The 16786-nt window shown below is 34.0% G+C and overlaps 1 protein-coding gene across 2 annotated transcripts; it reads right to left on the bottom strand.

Moving 5' to 3' along the window:
- Nucleotides 1–1992: 1992 nt before the first annotated feature.
- On the bottom strand, nucleotides 1993–16525 carry spast (spastin). Of its 2 annotated transcripts, XM_073842187.1 has the most exons (17): nucleotides 16072–16525; nucleotides 12538–12621; nucleotides 12200–12283; nucleotides 10341–10421; nucleotides 10083–10246; nucleotides 9579–9724; nucleotides 9305–9398; nucleotides 8810–8884; nucleotides 8659–8730; nucleotides 7142–7217; nucleotides 6970–7061; nucleotides 6657–6736; nucleotides 6534–6576; nucleotides 4985–5064; nucleotides 4829–4899; nucleotides 4690–4730; nucleotides 1993–2871 (listed from the first exon to the last, which is right to left on the bottom strand). In XM_073842187.1, the coding sequence occupies exons 1-17, from the start codon at nucleotides 16397–16399 to the stop codon at nucleotides 2746–2748; spliced, it is 1737 nt and encodes a 578-aa protein (XP_073698288.1). In that variant the 5' UTR covers nucleotides 16400–16525; the 3' UTR covers nucleotides 1993–2745. The 2 variants fall into 2 exon arrangements, with proteins under 2 accessions (XP_073698288.1, XP_073698289.1); XM_073842188.1 differs by lacking the exon at nucleotides 10341–10421.
- Nucleotides 16526–16786: the final 261 nt, after the last annotated feature.

Genomic DNA, 16786 nt, shown 5'->3' with positions numbered 1-16786 from the left:
AAAAATACATATTTTATTTTTTTATTATAAATATAATTTTTTTTTTTTAAATATGTACTTTAAAAACAAAAATTATATTTTTATAAAAATATATTTTATTTTGATATATTATAAATATAATTGAAAACATTAAAAAAATTTAAATATGTACTTTACAAATGAATCAAATGGTTGCAAATTAGATTTGTTATAAAATATATATTTTATTTTTATGTATTCAGAAATATTATTTAAAAAATTTTTTAAATATGTACTTTACAAATGAATCAAACTGTTGCCAAATTATGTTTGTTATTATATATATATATATATATAACTCATTTTTTGTAATATGTACTTTACAAATAAATCAAATTGTTGCCCAGTGGCACGCTGCAAAATTAGACATTAAATATTGAATTCTTAAACATGCACCTGCCAAATTTATATTTTTTTTAAATATGTACTTTACAAATCAATCAAATTGTAGCCAAATTATATTTGTTATAAAAATTTATATTTTTATATATTATAAATATAATTTAAAACATTTATATATATATATATATATATATATTAGGGGTGGGCATAGATTAATTTTTTTAATCTAGATTAATCTAGATTAAATCTTGGAATTAATCTAGATTAATCTAGATTAAAATGGCTAATTTGAATTCTGCTGAAGGCATTCAGAATATGTGTGCTACCCAAATAATGACTAAAAGTAAGTCTTTGAGAATGGATCATAAAGCTCATAAAGCTGTTCTATGATAATTTGTTGATGAAAATAAATTATGTTCAATAAGATGTACTAACTAACTAACAATGAAATTATTTTTTCTACCTATTAGATTGTTTTTTTAACGTCAACACCTACCCAACCCTAAATTTAGCTCTTACTGTAATAAAAAAAAAACAGTATTATTGTTGTACAGTGTGATAAAAATATACATCTACGTATGTATATCTATGGTAGCCAGTGTTTCCCCTACATTTCCAGGGGGGGTTACATGTTACACCGTACTTTTATTTTGACAGGTCGCCGTGAAGTTTCTGTGTATACAGTATGATATGATGCTAGTTTTCTCAAATGAAACGGTAAAAGTGACACTCACAGCAGTTTTGGAGATTGAGTTTATCTGTTCATGTGAGATGCAAATGCCAAAAATTACCGGGAGCGTCACGTGTGTTTCAGTATGCGTGTAGTAAATGCTCGTCTCCGCAATGCATACATACAGCTAGGCAAACGGAACATATCGGATTCATATTAAAACGGTCTTTTTGCATTTCAGTTTTCACATACACTAGTCCATATCGCGATTTGAATTAAGTGACAGACCAACATTTGATTTATGAATCCAAAAAACTACGAATTTACGTGGCATTTCGCTATAGTAGATTCGGTTTTTATGAATGGAGGACGACGCGACCCCGTCTGTGTTTTGGCGGAGGAGACGTAAACGCGCGACCGTATTCTATAGTCTTCGGTATACATCCGCGTTAAACTATCAAGGTGAAAGTCATCATAGCTTGCGTAGTTTAGACCCAGCTCCCAACCCAAATTTGAGAATAGATTAACGGCGATATTTTTTTTATCGCACGATAAGAGTCTCACGTTAACGCAGCACGTTAACGCCGATAACGGCCCACCACTAATATATATATATATATATATATATATATATATATATATATATATATATATATATATATATTTTTTTTTTTAAATATGTACTTAATGAATCAAATGGTTGCAAATTATATTTGTTATAAAATATATATTTTATTTTTATGTATTCAGAAATATTATTAAATTTTTTTTTTAAATATGTACTTTACAAATGAATCAAACTGTTGCCAAATTATATTTGTTATAAAATATATATATATATTCTAAATATAATTGAATTCTTAAACATGCACTTGCCAAATGAATTAATCTTTGCACAAACATTTGAAAATTTGCCATTAATGATGACATATTGCATTCTTAGTCAGACATTAACATCTAAATTATATTCAGATTATAAAAGTATTTTTATTTTTGTATTTTATAAATATGATGCAGAATTTCAAAAAACTTAACTGTTTTCAATTTAAAATCAACAACACAGTTAGTACAATCTTTTTTTCTGTTAAGCACTTTACAAATGAATCAAAGCATTTTCCAGTTGTTCACCGCAAACATTTTCAAACTCAACATTATTAAAGACACAGCAGACTTTAAGAAAAACATCTGTACATGGAGTAATAGCATGACTTGAGTTCTAGCAGAAGACATTCACATAAAGTCTCAACTGACGCCCTCTAGTGACTTCAAATGGAAAAACAGAAGAAGTCCTGGTCCTACAAATACAAATTGAGTCTGAATAGTTTCTATACATTCTCCAACCCTTCATTTATAATCTGTAGCACACATTGTTTCTCATCACACCACCATTTGAGGATTTGCTGTATATGGATACATGAAGCAAAAACACATCGAGCAACAAAATAAAAGAGGAACAATTTGATCTAAGAACACACAAACCCCACAGACGTCAAGTGCTTTATCATTCACACCAATCAAGGGGAAGAATGAAAGGAATATGTTTCTTGGTTTTGTAGAAAAATCTTTTGTCATGCTTTGCTGTCCACTTTGCAAATTCAGTCCAACTCCGGCAACCGTAGAAAAGACAAAATAATAGAAATTCCCTCCCAAGATTTTTTTTTATTCCAGGTCTTTAGTAAAAACATCTGACTTCCTCCTTCCAGTGTGTGTGGATGTCATACAGCCGTTGTGTCTCCGTAATCTCTGTTCCAGCGCACATACTGATCCAGCGTTTGAGGACTGACGCTCCGCTTTATCCTCTTGAGTGAGTCGACAAAATCAGAGAAACGGATGTCCCTCATCTAATCAAGAGAAAAAGACAGAAACATGAGGGAGAAGCACAGCACGCTACAGTCAAACCAAAATTTATTCAGACACCGTTTCTTACACTAGCACAGTTTATTCGCTATAGCTTAGAAAATGGTAATGAAATATGACAAGAACTGTGTCAGAACAAATTGATAAGGGTCAAAGTGTCTGAATAATGTTTGGTCCCAAATTTGAATCAGTTTTACTGGTAGCCTACTGAAGAAGTTGTGTGTATAATATGTCACAGTTTACTTTATTTTGCTGGTATGTTTAAAAATAGTATGTGCATATGAACACTTTGTATAAATGAGTGTTCCATCAGCAAGTGACAATTGGTTAGGATTTCAGAAGTTTTTCACATTTTAAGACAATTTTTTTAAAGATATTTTTGTTGTTATATGGACAGATTAGCATAAAGACTAAGATAGTTTGTGTTTTACCGGGGAAATAGAACTCAAATGCAGTTAAAGTGACAGCATAGATTCCTTTAAGAATGAATTTAATATCATTATAGTTTATTATATTCTAAAAATGAAAGTAAAACCATAAAAAAATGTGTTACAGTCAAACGTTTACATACACCTTGCAGAATCTGCAAAATGTTAATTATTTTACCAAAATAAGAGGGATTATACAAAATGCATGTTGTTTTTTTATTTAGTACTGACCTGAATAAGATATTTCACATAAAAGATGTTTACATATAGCTTTTTTGTGTATTTGAACCATTTCCAGCAATGACTATATGATTTTGAGATCCATCTTTTCACACTGAGGACAACTGAGGGACTCAAATGCAACTATTACAGAAGGTTGTAACGCTCACTGATGCTCCAGAAGGAAACACAATGCATTAAGAGCCAGGGGTGAAAACTTTCGAATTTGAAGATTAGGGTAAATGTAACTTATTTTGTCTTATGGGAAACATGTACATATCTTCTGTAGCTTCTAAGGAGAAGTACTAAATGAAAAAAAAAATGGTATTCAGGCAAAATAAGAAAAATGTACACATCTTCATTCTGTTCAAAAGTTTTCACCCCCAGCTCTTAATGCATCGTGTTTCCTTCTGGAGCATCAGTGAGCATTTGTACCTTCTGTAATAGTTGCTTATGAGTCCCTCAGTTGTCCTCAGTGTGAAAAGATGGATCTCAAAATTATACAGTTATTGTTGGAAAGGGTTCAAATACACAAAAATGCTGAAAAACCGAAGGACTTTTCTCAAGAACAGCAGGCAGTTTAACTGTTCAGGACAAACAAGGGACTCATGAAAAACTATCACTCAACAGCAACAAAAAACAGCTGTGGATCATTCAGGTAACAACACAGTTACCTGTGTTCAAGTGAATGTAAACTTTTGAACAGGGTCATTTTTATCAGTTCAACTATTATTTTCTCTTGTGGACTATATGTTAGCATATCTTATGTGAAATATTTTTGCCAGGTCAGACCTAAGTAATAAAATAACATGCATTTTGTATGATCGCTCTTATTCTGGTAAAATAATTCACATTTTACAGATTCTGCAACGTTTGACCTCATCTGTATTTGACATAAAAATGGAGCGAAATAAAACTTGTACAAAATATACACAAAATCTAATTGACAAAGCAACATTTCTCATTTTCATTTAACTTACTACTACTAAAAACGCACTAAAATAAATAAATCTACAAAATCATGGAAAAAAAACTATACACATATGTAAAAAAACAACAACACAACTATAAAGTGAGGGGGGGAAAAAAATACTAAAACTAAAAATAAATAATAGTATCTTAATGATTTATATAACACTGCTTAATTTTCTCTACCTCACTTGCTGGCATGCTCTTCACTTGTTCAGGCCTCAGTTCTGTGTTGAGAAAGAACAGGACACAATTATCTTGCAAAAAGTCAACCTCTAGACCAAACATCATGGTATATTTTATTAAAATATTTAATAAAATGTACCTCGTATAGGACCAAGAGCAGCATCTTTAGCCAGTGAGGTCAGATCACTGCCTGAGTAACCGTCTGTCATCCTGAAAACACAGCATACATTATATAATTACCCAGAATGAATGGCCACATTTGCATAGGCTATATGTTTATGAAGATGTATTTTACCTGGCTAACTGACTCAGCTCTTTCTGAGATAAAGTGTTTTTGTGTTTGCTGAGGAGGTTCTTGAGCAGCTTCAGGCGAGTCTGAAACACACAAACACAAAATGTATTAGTGTCTGTATTCATTGCTAATTAACTGGAAAACCAAAACAAGTGTAGCAAACAGGATGCAGATGAATTTAACAAGGCAGAGATAAAAGGAAAGTCAAATGACTGTGGTAAAAAAAAAAATCAGTGAATTAGTTATAAATTTACAGAAACACAACGAGTTAATTATTAATATTAATGTAAAATATTATTAACCAACAAGTAAAACAATTGAATTAGTTGAACTAATTAAAAAACAACAACTGAATTTCCATCACAGGAATAAAATACATTTTTAAATATATTCAAATATAAAAGTTATTTTCAACTGTAATAATATTTCACAATATTAGTTTTTACTTTATTTTTGTGAACATATAAAGTCAAAAGTTTACATACAGCTTGCCGAATCTGCAAAATGTTAACTATTTTAGCGAAATAAGAGGGATCATAATAAATGCATGTTGTTTTTTTATTTAGTACTGACCTCAATAAGATATTTTACTTAAAAGACGTTCACAAGAGAAAACAGTTGAATTTATAAAAATGAGCCTGTTCAAAAGTTTACATACACTTGATTCTTAATTCTGTTGCCACGGGGGTGAAAACTTTTGAACAGAATGAAGATGTGTCAATTTTTCCTATTTTGCCTAAACTAATTTTTTTTTTTTTTTTTTTTTTTAGTACTGCCTTTTAGAAGCTACAACAGAGAATTACATGTTTCCCAGAAGACAAAATAAGTTACATTTACCCTAATCTTCAAATTGAGTTGAAAGTTGAAAAAGGCTCTTAATGCACATTTTTCCTTCTGGAGCATCAGTGAGCGTTTAAACCTTCTGTAATAGTTGCATATGAGTCCCTCAGTTGTCCTCAGTGTGAAAAGATGCATCTCAAAATCATACAGTCATTGTTGGAAAGGGTTCAAATACACAAAGATGCTGAAAAATCGAAGAATTTGTGGGACCTGAAGGATTTTTCTGAAGAACAGCAGGCAAACAAGGGACTCATGAACAACTATCACTAAAACACAGCTGTAGATCATTCAGGTAACAACACAGTATTAAGAATCAACTGATGTAAACTTTTGAACATAGTCATTTTTTTTTAATTCAACTATTATTATCTCTTGTGGACTTATGCAAACATATTTCATGTGAAATATCTGATTCAGGTCAGTACTAAATAAATGATCTCTCTTATTTTGGTAAAATAATTCGCATTTTCAGATTCTGCAAGGTGTATGTAAACTTTTGACTTCAACTCTACATGTGTTTTGAACAGTAGTGTATGTGTGTACATATTTAATTGTGTTTAATAAACTGCCTTCCATATTATTAACTATACATTTTAATGTCTAGACAAATATTTCTTGACTTTGTTTGGAGAAATACTTGAATTTAATCAAAATTCAGTCAGCATTTAAAAGAATATCAATCACTGTTGCCCAACCCTAATGTGAACAGTACCTCCTCTGTAGGTAAAGCCACATAGATGCGTTTAGCGAATCGCCTGTGAGGGGAAAAAACATATTAGACAATGTAAATATGAAGTTTTTTTAAGGTAAGTGTCTGACTGCAGGTCAGCGGTACCTAAGAACAGCCTCATCCAGCTCCTGAGGCCTGTTAGTGGCTCCCATCACTAACACACGCTCATCTCCTCCTGACTGCACCTACAAAACACACACACACACACACACACACACACACACACACACACACACACACACACACACACACACACACACACACACACACACACACACACACACACACACACACACACACACACACACACACACACACACACACACACACACACACACACACACACACACACACGGCAGGAGCGTCAGTCACCTGTGATCGTAAATTGTACATTTTCAGCTAAAGTACACACACTTACTCCATCAAACTCGATGAGGAACTCTGTTTTGAGTCTTCTGCTGGCGTCATGCTCACCTTCTCTCCTCTCGCACAGCAGACTGTCAATCTCATCTGCATCAAAATCACCATTAATGACGCATTCACAGAAACAGAGTCCTGAAACATGAATGAGTCTGACTGACAGTTCTCACCTATGAAGATGATTGACGGCTGCAGTTCCCTAGCAACAGCAAACAAAGCTCGAACCAGTTTCTCACCCTCTCCCACCTAAACACACACATCAACATGAATAAACATTTCTTATGACAAAATAAAAGCGAGTGTAAGATGACTTTGAGTGGCTTACTGCCTTTATAAAACAGCAGAAACTATAATATGGTTAACAACATCTATGAATAATATTTAAACACCAACAAATAGCATTTATTTATTATTAACAATAATGTTCAGCAAACATCAAAACATAGGAAACAGAAGAAGAAAAGCAATGTAGAGCCAAAAGAACAAGCGCCTGCTGCTTAACATGCTCGTTCTGATGCAGGGGAGAGATTTACCATGCTAAAAGTGCAATGCTGAGCTGAAAAAAACATGAGAAAGAGATACGGGCGTTTACACAAAACCTTCCATTGGGGCTGCCACTCGCTTATCACACAAATGCCCTGATGCCAAGGACAGCTTCCAGTGTGAGAAGGGACACACAATAGCATTAGTTACCAAACTAAGCTAACTTAGCTGTTAATGTGACCGAAGTGTGCCTTATTTCAGATTAGCACTCTGAAATAAGATAGTACACGACAACAATCACTGATTGATTTTGAAAAGGTGTTTCTCAATAACAATGAGGAATATCAAAATCCTTTTGGTCATTTCGGTATGGCTTGGTCCAATGATTATCTGAGCCAAATCTAACCCAATTTGTACAATATTTATAGGAGGAGTAGCAAAAAAGTGCTTTCCATATACTTCAAAATGCTGGAAAACAGGACAAATAGGATATTGTTTGAATCCACTTAAACTGAGGAATGTAATGACAAGAAAACAAATTATGGACAATATTTTCAATGTGCAATTGTATCATGGCGTTTAACCAAAAAGTTACAACCAAAAGAAATTTTTAAAACACATATCTGGACGATTTTGGAAATGTGTTTTTTGGTGTCAGTAGTGAATATCAAAAATCTGTTTGGTCATTTATATGTGGCTCAGTTTAAAGATAGTCTGAGCCAATTTTGGAAAAAATTGGACAAGATTTGTAGAAGTAACAGTGAAAAAACTTTCAAATGCTTCATAAGAAAAGCTATGGAAAATGAGAAATGATCTGAATTGTCACGAATAAGACATGTAATGACAAAAAGTTATTTATAGCCAACAAAGTCTTTAAACTTCTCAAGTACTTTACCTGAGCAATGTGGACACGCTGTTAATGATTGCTACCAAATTTTGTGCAAAAAAGTGTCAAAAGTGTTCAGTGTCAAAAGTACCATACCAAAATTAAAGTGAATAAAATGTGCTTTTGGTTGCACTACAGATCTTAAAGTTGGTCAGATTACTATTCAGGACCACTCCAGTAAATGTGCCCAATTTTGGCATTTTCATATAAACGGTTCTAAGGCCTGCCATAGATTTCCATGGCTGAGGAGGAAGAGGAAGACGTAGTTCATTAGTGCAACTATAGATGGTCTCTAGGCAACATCTCATGAATACTCACATATTTGGAGGTGAGACTGGCAGCGCTGATGTTGAAAAATGTAGCATTAGATTCCATTGCAACCGCTTTTGCCTGTAAGGAAATGGAAAATATACAGTTCTGCTCTTATTGTATATAAAGATACCTAAAAAGAGCCTTTTTTGAGTTTTACCAGCATGGTCTTCCCATTTCCAGGAGGGCCGAAGAGCAGCAGGCCTCTAGCAGGAGTTCTGAGACCAGTAAACAGCTGAGAAGACCAACATAAATAATCTTTATAAACATACGAGTAAATTATAAACTTATAAAATATAATCTGCTCTATATTATCAACAGTACAGAGTACCAACATTGTTGAAACAACAAATCATGTCTGCAGATTTCTAGGGGTACATTAACCACCATGGGATTACTAAAGATAAAACTGTGATTTACAATACAGTAATCTGGAGCTAAGTGATGAGCCACGAATCATCATGAACCTAAAAATAACTATTGGTTACCAGCCCAACAGCCGGCTTCATCAAACCTCCTTAGGTTAAGAAATATATAATTATAATTATAAGATTTTCTTATGTTAAGGATGGGGTTTGTTGGAACTAGCCTCAGGTCTTCAACCACTAGGCTACACCGCCTGAGACGAAACATGTTTACAGACGCTGAGACAAACCTCTGGACGTAGAGCAGGCAGGATTACAATTTCCTGAAGGGCCTGTTTTGCCAATTCCTGCCCTGCTATGTCATCAAACTGCACCGTAGCTCCACTGAAACAAACATGACGCTAAAAAAAATCAGCTTTGATCACAGGACTATAAATATTAAAATAAAAACAGTTATTTTAAATTGTAATAATAATAATAATAAATTCAGAATATTACTGTTTTACTGTATTTTTGATCAAATAGAAGCAGTCTTGGTGAGCATAAGAGTCATAGAAATGATACCTGTCGATGATTTCATTGAGGATGAGATTGGCCAGTTTGCTGTCCACATTTTTAAAGTTCTTCATGTCTCTCTTCTTCTGAGGTGACGCAGCGGCAGTGTTGCTGGCTTTAGCGTTATGTTTGTTACCGCCTCTTGCCGAGGGCCCCTACAAAATCAAAAACACCACAACAAAGTTCAGCCATATCCATAGTCAGCTGCCTTCATTGACAGCATTTTAAAAGGATCTATCATTAATTAGTCACCCTCATGTCATTCCAAAACCATAATACCTTCGTTCATCTTCAGAACACAAATTAAAAACTGTCTATGCAGGGACAGAAAGCTCTCGGATTTCATTAAATATGTTAATTTGTGTTCCAAATATGAACAAAGGTCTTACAGGTTTGGAACGACTTGAGGATGAGTAATTAATGACAGAATTTTCATTTTTGAGTGAACTATCCCTTTAAGATGGCACATGATTAGATAAAGCTTGACAGTCTGAAGTCTCTTGTGAGACAAACCTTCTGGTTGTTCTGAGGGCCAGTCCTGCCGCTGTGTCCGGTTGAAGCTGTGCGGTGCAGGGACGTCGCAGGAGCAGATTTGGGTGGGTTTTTGGGTCGCTGATGGGATTGATTTGTGATTGTGAGAGTGTCCTTCTTTTTGGAAACGGCTCCACTGCCTGCAACTACAAACATATCCTCATACATACACTGTAGAGTCTCTCTGATCAGATTCTGACACAGCACACAGATCTCCCAGAATTCAAGGCAAACACCCACCTGGACGCAGGTTCCCATTGGAGAAAGACAGGCCAGTGTGATCAGAGCAGCCCTCTGCTGGGGACTTTGAAAGCAGTTGGCCTTTGTGATTGCAGAAAAGGAAAAAGAAGAAGAAAGAGAGACATTTCAGGAGAAACTAAAACCTCCAGACAAAAAAAAAAAAAAAAGCAGAATAGAAGTTATAAAAGAGTGCACAAAACATATCCAGGTCACATTTCACCTCAAAATACAAAAAAATGGGATACCCAAACAACTTGAAAACTTTATATTTATCTGCTTTCTCCCAGGGCAATCAAGATGTAGGTGACTTTGTTTCTTCAGTAGAACACAAACAGATTTTTTAACTCAAACCGTTGCAGTCTGTCAGTCATATAATGGCAGTCAATGGGACCCACAGCTTTGAGAGTCAAAAAAACATACACAGACAAAACCAAATTAAACCCTGCGGCTTGTGACGATACATTGAGGTCTTAACACATGAAACAATCAGTCTGTGCAAGACAATGAACAGTATTTATATCATAACTTCAGTCGATCAGGCTCAAAAGTTGGGAGTCACTCCTGGATGAGTGTAATCTTTAAGTTTTTAATTGGTTGCAAAAATCAGTATGAGCACAAGTAATTACCATTTTAAATAGCCATCGTACCCACAATCTCTCCGAACTGTGTACATAATGAGTGACATATACATGCGACAGATCGCTTTCGTGTGTGGATCAGAGGTAAAAAAATTATATAAATACTGTTCAGTTTCTTGCACAGATCAATTGTTTGGTGTGTTAAGACCTCAATGTATCGTCACGAGCCACAGGGTTTAATTTGGTTTCGTCTGTGTATGTTTTTTTGACTCTCAAAGCCATGGGGGGTCCCATTGACTGCCATTATATAACTAACAGACTGCAACGGTTTGAGTTAAAAATCTTCGTTTGTGTTCTACTGAAGAAAAAAAAGTCACCTACATCTTGGGTGAACTACCTCTTTAAGTAAAGAGAAGTCTAGTTAAAAATAACAAAACAAATACTAATAAACAAATTCATGATGTATTTGAATAATAACGTTTTTTCCTTATAGCAAATGACAATAAAAATGTAATAAGCTCACAAAATAATTAAAATAATCTAAAATAATTTAAACTAAACAAAGCATTTCAGTTTTTACATTAGTAAAAACCTTAAGTATTTTTTTTCTTTTGTTTTTGGTGTGACATGGACATGTCCTTGATTGATTTCTTGACAGATTCATGGAAGAACCAAAGTAGAAACACACAGAAAGTGTTGTATGTGGCCCTGGACCACAAAAGGGTAATGTTTTTAATTAAGAACAAATAAGCTTTTCATTGATGTATGGTTTGCTAGGATAGGACAATATTTGGCCGAGTTAAAACTATTTGAAAATCTGGAAAGGGTGCAAAATCAAAATAGAAAATTGTCCAAACTAAGTTCTTAGCAATGCATATTATTAATCAAAAATTAAGTTTTGACACCCGTGCTACTTATGACTGGTTTTGTGGTCCAAGGTCACATACGCTGAGAGAGAAAGAAGAACAGAGTGTGTGCTCATAAAAAATGGTTGAATCAATAACAGGGAAGTGTGTCTTTTTAAAATGCTTACTCATCTTCCACTTCAATGTGCAGTAAGCGCTAATTTCAACATTTTTTCAGCGAATGGTCCGACATGAAACAACACTTCACCTTTATATGATCAAGCATAAAACTGAATCATTCAACAATGAACAGAAGCACAGACACGCTTTCACAAAAGAGTGAGGTGAACACACACAAACCCAACAAATGAGCTCATCTCTCAGAAGAGTTCATGAATCAGCAGCACATCCTCGTGAACTCACTGCATCCGCTTACCCAGAAGCTCCAGCCGGTCTTTGGCCATGGTGAGGTTGTTGGTCATTTTATCCTGAAGCCTTCTGGCTTTGTCTGCCTTCTCACCTAAAAGAGCCAATTGAAAACTTTCTATCAAATGTCTTCAGAAAAAAAAATTTAATGTAAGGTGGGACTTCATTTACTTTAAGTCTAGAATGTACATTTAGAAAGAAAACAGGGTCAAATTGTGATTGTATAATAGTATATAGAAGTATAATACCAGTTTGCATTCGGTGTCGAAATAAAAAGTGAAAGCTAATGTAATTAAAACATAACAGTTTTTTTACACAATGGAAATCATTATGAGTGAATCATCTCACCAGCTCCAGTGACCTGAATACGGATGCCCTTCTCCAGTTCAGCAATGCCTTTTTTGTACCATTGCACTGCCTTCTCCTTATCACCTACAACACATGCAGATTATGATTAGACATGTTACTGTTTGCTATTTTGTAGGAATTATACATACAAAATGAATAATGCTGAAAGCTTAAATTGACACATCTGGGTTAGAAAGTAAACTTTCAGATACATTTCATGTCACAAATTTTACTGTCAGTAATGTGTTGCCAATGCTTTATGTTAGAGCTTTAAGTTGGAAATATGCTCTTAAAATAATCAGTATGTGCTAAATGTCATGCAGGCCCAATCATATGGCCCTGGGCATGATGGGATTGAGAAACAGCCAATGAACCTATTGAACAGAGTGCTTTGTTTTCACTGATGCCGCTGGCATCTCTCCATGAGACTACAGAAAAACAACATAACCACATGATATGATGTGTGGAACAAATCCAGGTCACAATATTTAACACATTCACATTTAAAAATCAACTAATAATAATATTAAAGATAATAATAAATACTATTATTATTATTATAAATAAATAATATAATATATAAAATAAAATAAAGTTTAGAATTAAACATTTTTAATGTTTATGCTTAGCAAAGGTTGCATTTATTTGAATAAAAATACAAAGACAGTAATATTGTGAAATATTATTACAATTTAAATGAACTGTATTCTATTTGAATATAGTTTAAAATGTAATTTATTCCTGTGATGCAAAACTGAATTTTCAGCATCGTTATTCCAGTCTTCAGTGTCACACGATCCTTTAGAAATCATTCTAATAAGCTGATTTGATGCTCAAAATTTTTTTGTCAATTTTTTTCAGGATTATCTGATAAAAATCAAGTTCAAAACAACAGCATTTATTTAAAACATATTGTTTTTTGTAAAAGTCTGTCACGTTTGACGAATTTAATGCATATTTGCTGAATAAAAGCAAAGATTTATTTAAAAAAAATTTGAATGGTAGTCATATATATATGATATGATATGTATATATCAAAAAAAAAATACTAGCTTATCTGTTCTTGTTGTATTCTATCTCTATTAATTTACTTACTGCTTGTTTTCTTTACAAAAAAAAACGAACTAACACTAGCTTCTCTGTTCTTGTTGTATTCTATCTATTTTTAGGCCTTTAACACTAGGTTGCTTTTTCTTTTTTTATTCGATCTATTTTTTTTTTTATTTATTATATAATTTTTAAAAAAAAATTGCATGTTATTGCTCTTTTGTTGTTTTTGATTGCATCCATTGTCCTCTTTTGTAAGTCGCTTTGGATAAAAACGTCTGCTAAATGTCTGAATGTAAATATATTATTTTTTTTTTAAAGAAATTGAACTGTTTATAAGACCACTAAATTTTTTTCTCAAGAATATTTAATAAGTTACTCAGTAAAGTGGTTTATAATTGGTTATCTTTTGCTGTACATCTCGCTTTACATGCTAACTTTACATGGAGTTTAAAAACGACACTATTTAGCTATTATATAGTTAGATGCGACTTTAAACCAGGGTTTTAGGAGATGTTAACTCAGAGCTAAGTGAACTAGATAAAGCCTTAAAATAAGCATAACTGAGTCACTGATTCAGTTCTTAAAGAGGTGATGACATGAATATACTAATTTGCCTTGATCTTTTGGCATATAAGAGGTCTTTGCACCATTAAAACATCCTTCAGGTTAAATAACTTAAAACCTCCTCCTCATTTGAAAACAAAGCATTTTTTTAATCAAGCGCCAAAAACGTCTCGTTTCGATCTGAGGTGCAAGATGACGTCACTTGCGCAAAAACACTTGCATAAACACTGCCTCCAGAGGAGCACATTGATGAACAGTCATCTTATTCTTATGTTTTGTAATCTAGAGTTCATAAAATCACAAAAAAAAAAAAAAAAAAACATTTGCTGAAAGATGAAGTGGTACTAGATCTGCATCACAAATGGTAAGTAAATGATTTTATAATGCCTTGTCTGGAAATTACCTTTTTATTTTGGTTATGTTGTCAAACACTCACATGCAATAAACAGGGGCGTTGATACTGTTTCCTATGCGATGACGTTAGTCAATCATAACAGCGGCCAATTACTGACCAGCTTTAAAGGACAAGCCCCTTAAAACAGGTCGTTTTAGACAGAAGGTCAGAATGAAGGTTGAAAATAAGTATTTTTCCACATATAATTTTTTTGTGTGCAAAAAACTATTAATATTATAAGTAAACCTCATAGAACATATTTAGATAATAAAAAAAAATCCATGTCATGACCCCTTTAACTGAGTGCCAACACATGGGGCCTCATTTTCCATTCGACTGCTGATGAGCACAATCCCTGTCAACCTGAATCAGGCCTCTCAACTCTACTGACCTCAGGGATCAAACTGTTCTACTGACCGCAAAGACAGCTCTGGGACTGGGTTAATCATGGCTGACATCCAAGGTCTGATCCCAGAGCAGCCATCATTTCAGAAATCTATTCTTAGTCAAAAGTATAAGCACTTTAAACAGAAACAATAGAAATTATTCTGAAAAAAAAAAAGGTTCTTGTGGCTTCAAATCGATTCTACCTTACCAAACAGATTGTTTAGGTAATCAGATGGATGGGACTAGGTCAACCTACTTAGGTGTTGCTATAATTATAAATTACTAGCATACCTCACAAATAAATCAGCAATTAATGATTATTATCCAACCCATTCTCTAGTTTTTAATATCTGCATTGGACATGCATTTCTTCTGAGTACTCAACTGTCAACAAGAGGGACTGACAAAGTATGTGATCCTCCTTGACAGATAAAGTGAAAGTAAAACCAAACACAAAACCAGGTAAGACAATGTGCATTGCTGAAATGCTTCAGTGAAAGATTTCCTGTTTTTCAAATAGGCTATATTTATCACAAGAGAGTCTTACAAAAAGTTGGTTTGCATTAATAATATTAAAATGATTTAAAGATAAAAACCTTGCAAACTACTACATCTACTACTGACAATAATAATAGTGAAGTATTCATAATTCAATATAACATATGTGAACCATTTACCAAGTTTGATGCTTAAACATTGAAAATTGAGGTTTCTATGGACATCTGAAAACCCTTATAGTTTCGAAGTAATAGTTTCGAAGAAATGTACAGGGCCAGCATTCAGGTGTAAATTCAGTAACAATGCTGTGAGTTGTAATTCATGCAGTTCTGGAGATATTTCAGTCTGAACATGGACACTCAGACAATGATGCCAAAACGGGGTAAAAAACTTTTTTTTGTAAAAAAAAAAAATGCACAGTAGAGATCTGAAATGTTGTATATGATCTATTGGGCATATTACCCATCACATAGATTTTTTTTTCAGACAATTCTGAGGGGGTCAGGTGGGGACCATTTGATGATTCAAGCTGGAATGACCCATATATAGATTACATCTACAAAACAAACAACTAATTTGGTATAACGTTACGTTTTCACAAACATTTACATACATAACAGTAATAAAGACTGATAGGCTACCTTTGTCATCCTCATCGATCTGCAGAGCCAAGGAAATGAACTCGAACGCTTGTTTATGGTAGTTTCGGATCAGCTCTGCAATTTCTTCACAGCCCTCGGAACCGCGATCTTTAGCCCTGGCCGCCATGGTTCGGCGGCGCGGCCGGAGCAGCCACAAGAAGAGCAGGAACAGAGCCCGCAATAGGGTCACTGGAAGCTGAAAGAGGGTTCGGATAAAAGAGCGCAGCCGGTCCAGCGGACTCCGTCCGGTTCTGTCAAACACCTGTCCGCAGGTGTTTCTTCCTGCACACGCTGGTCCTTTTTGTCTCGCTTTGTCCCCAGAATTCATTCACCCTGTTCGGGCTCTCCATACCATAACTGGCCGAGAGTTTGACGAAGAAGCGTTATATTTCTCAGCTATGTCGGTTCTCCGGTTTGTTTTCGCCAGCTTCGATCGCGGAAGTCACTGACTGTGTGTGTTGTGTGTTTGGTGAATGCGGTCTCACGCTAATGACGTACATCATTTTGCGTCGCGGACATTGAGCGGAAAAAAAAAAGAAAAAAAGTATTTTCTTACAGTACATACAAGTAAATGCTGTGGCTCCAAACCAATATATTTTTTTCATTTATACATAAAAGTAGTCAGAAATCAGAAAATACTGTTTTATTATCAAATGTAATGTTGATACAATTAAGCATAATTTTTTTTCTTGTATGTATTATTTTATATATTTAT

This window comes from Garra rufa, chromosome 6 (genome assembly GCF_049309525.1).
Source record: "Garra rufa chromosome 6, GarRuf1.0, whole genome shotgun sequence".
Classification (NCBI taxonomy): domain Eukaryota; kingdom Metazoa; phylum Chordata; class Actinopteri; order Cypriniformes; family Cyprinidae; genus Garra; species Garra rufa.
This window is presented reverse-complemented; position numbering and strand designations above follow the sequence as displayed.

Bases quoted from the DNA above. Each gene is read 5' to 3' on its own strand.
- spast (XM_073842187.1), bottom strand. From the start codon at position 16,399: ATGAATTCTGGGGACAAAGCGAGACAAAAAGGACCAGCGTGTGCAGGA. The intron at 9,399-9,578 runs GTATCATTTCTA...TGTTTGTTTCAG, and splicing joins CTCAATGAAATCATCGACAG to TGGAGCTACGGTGCAGTTTG. The intron at 7,062-7,141 runs GTGAGAACTGTC...ATTTTGATGCAG, and splicing joins GCCGTCAATCATCTTCATAG to ATGAGATTGACAGTCTGCTG.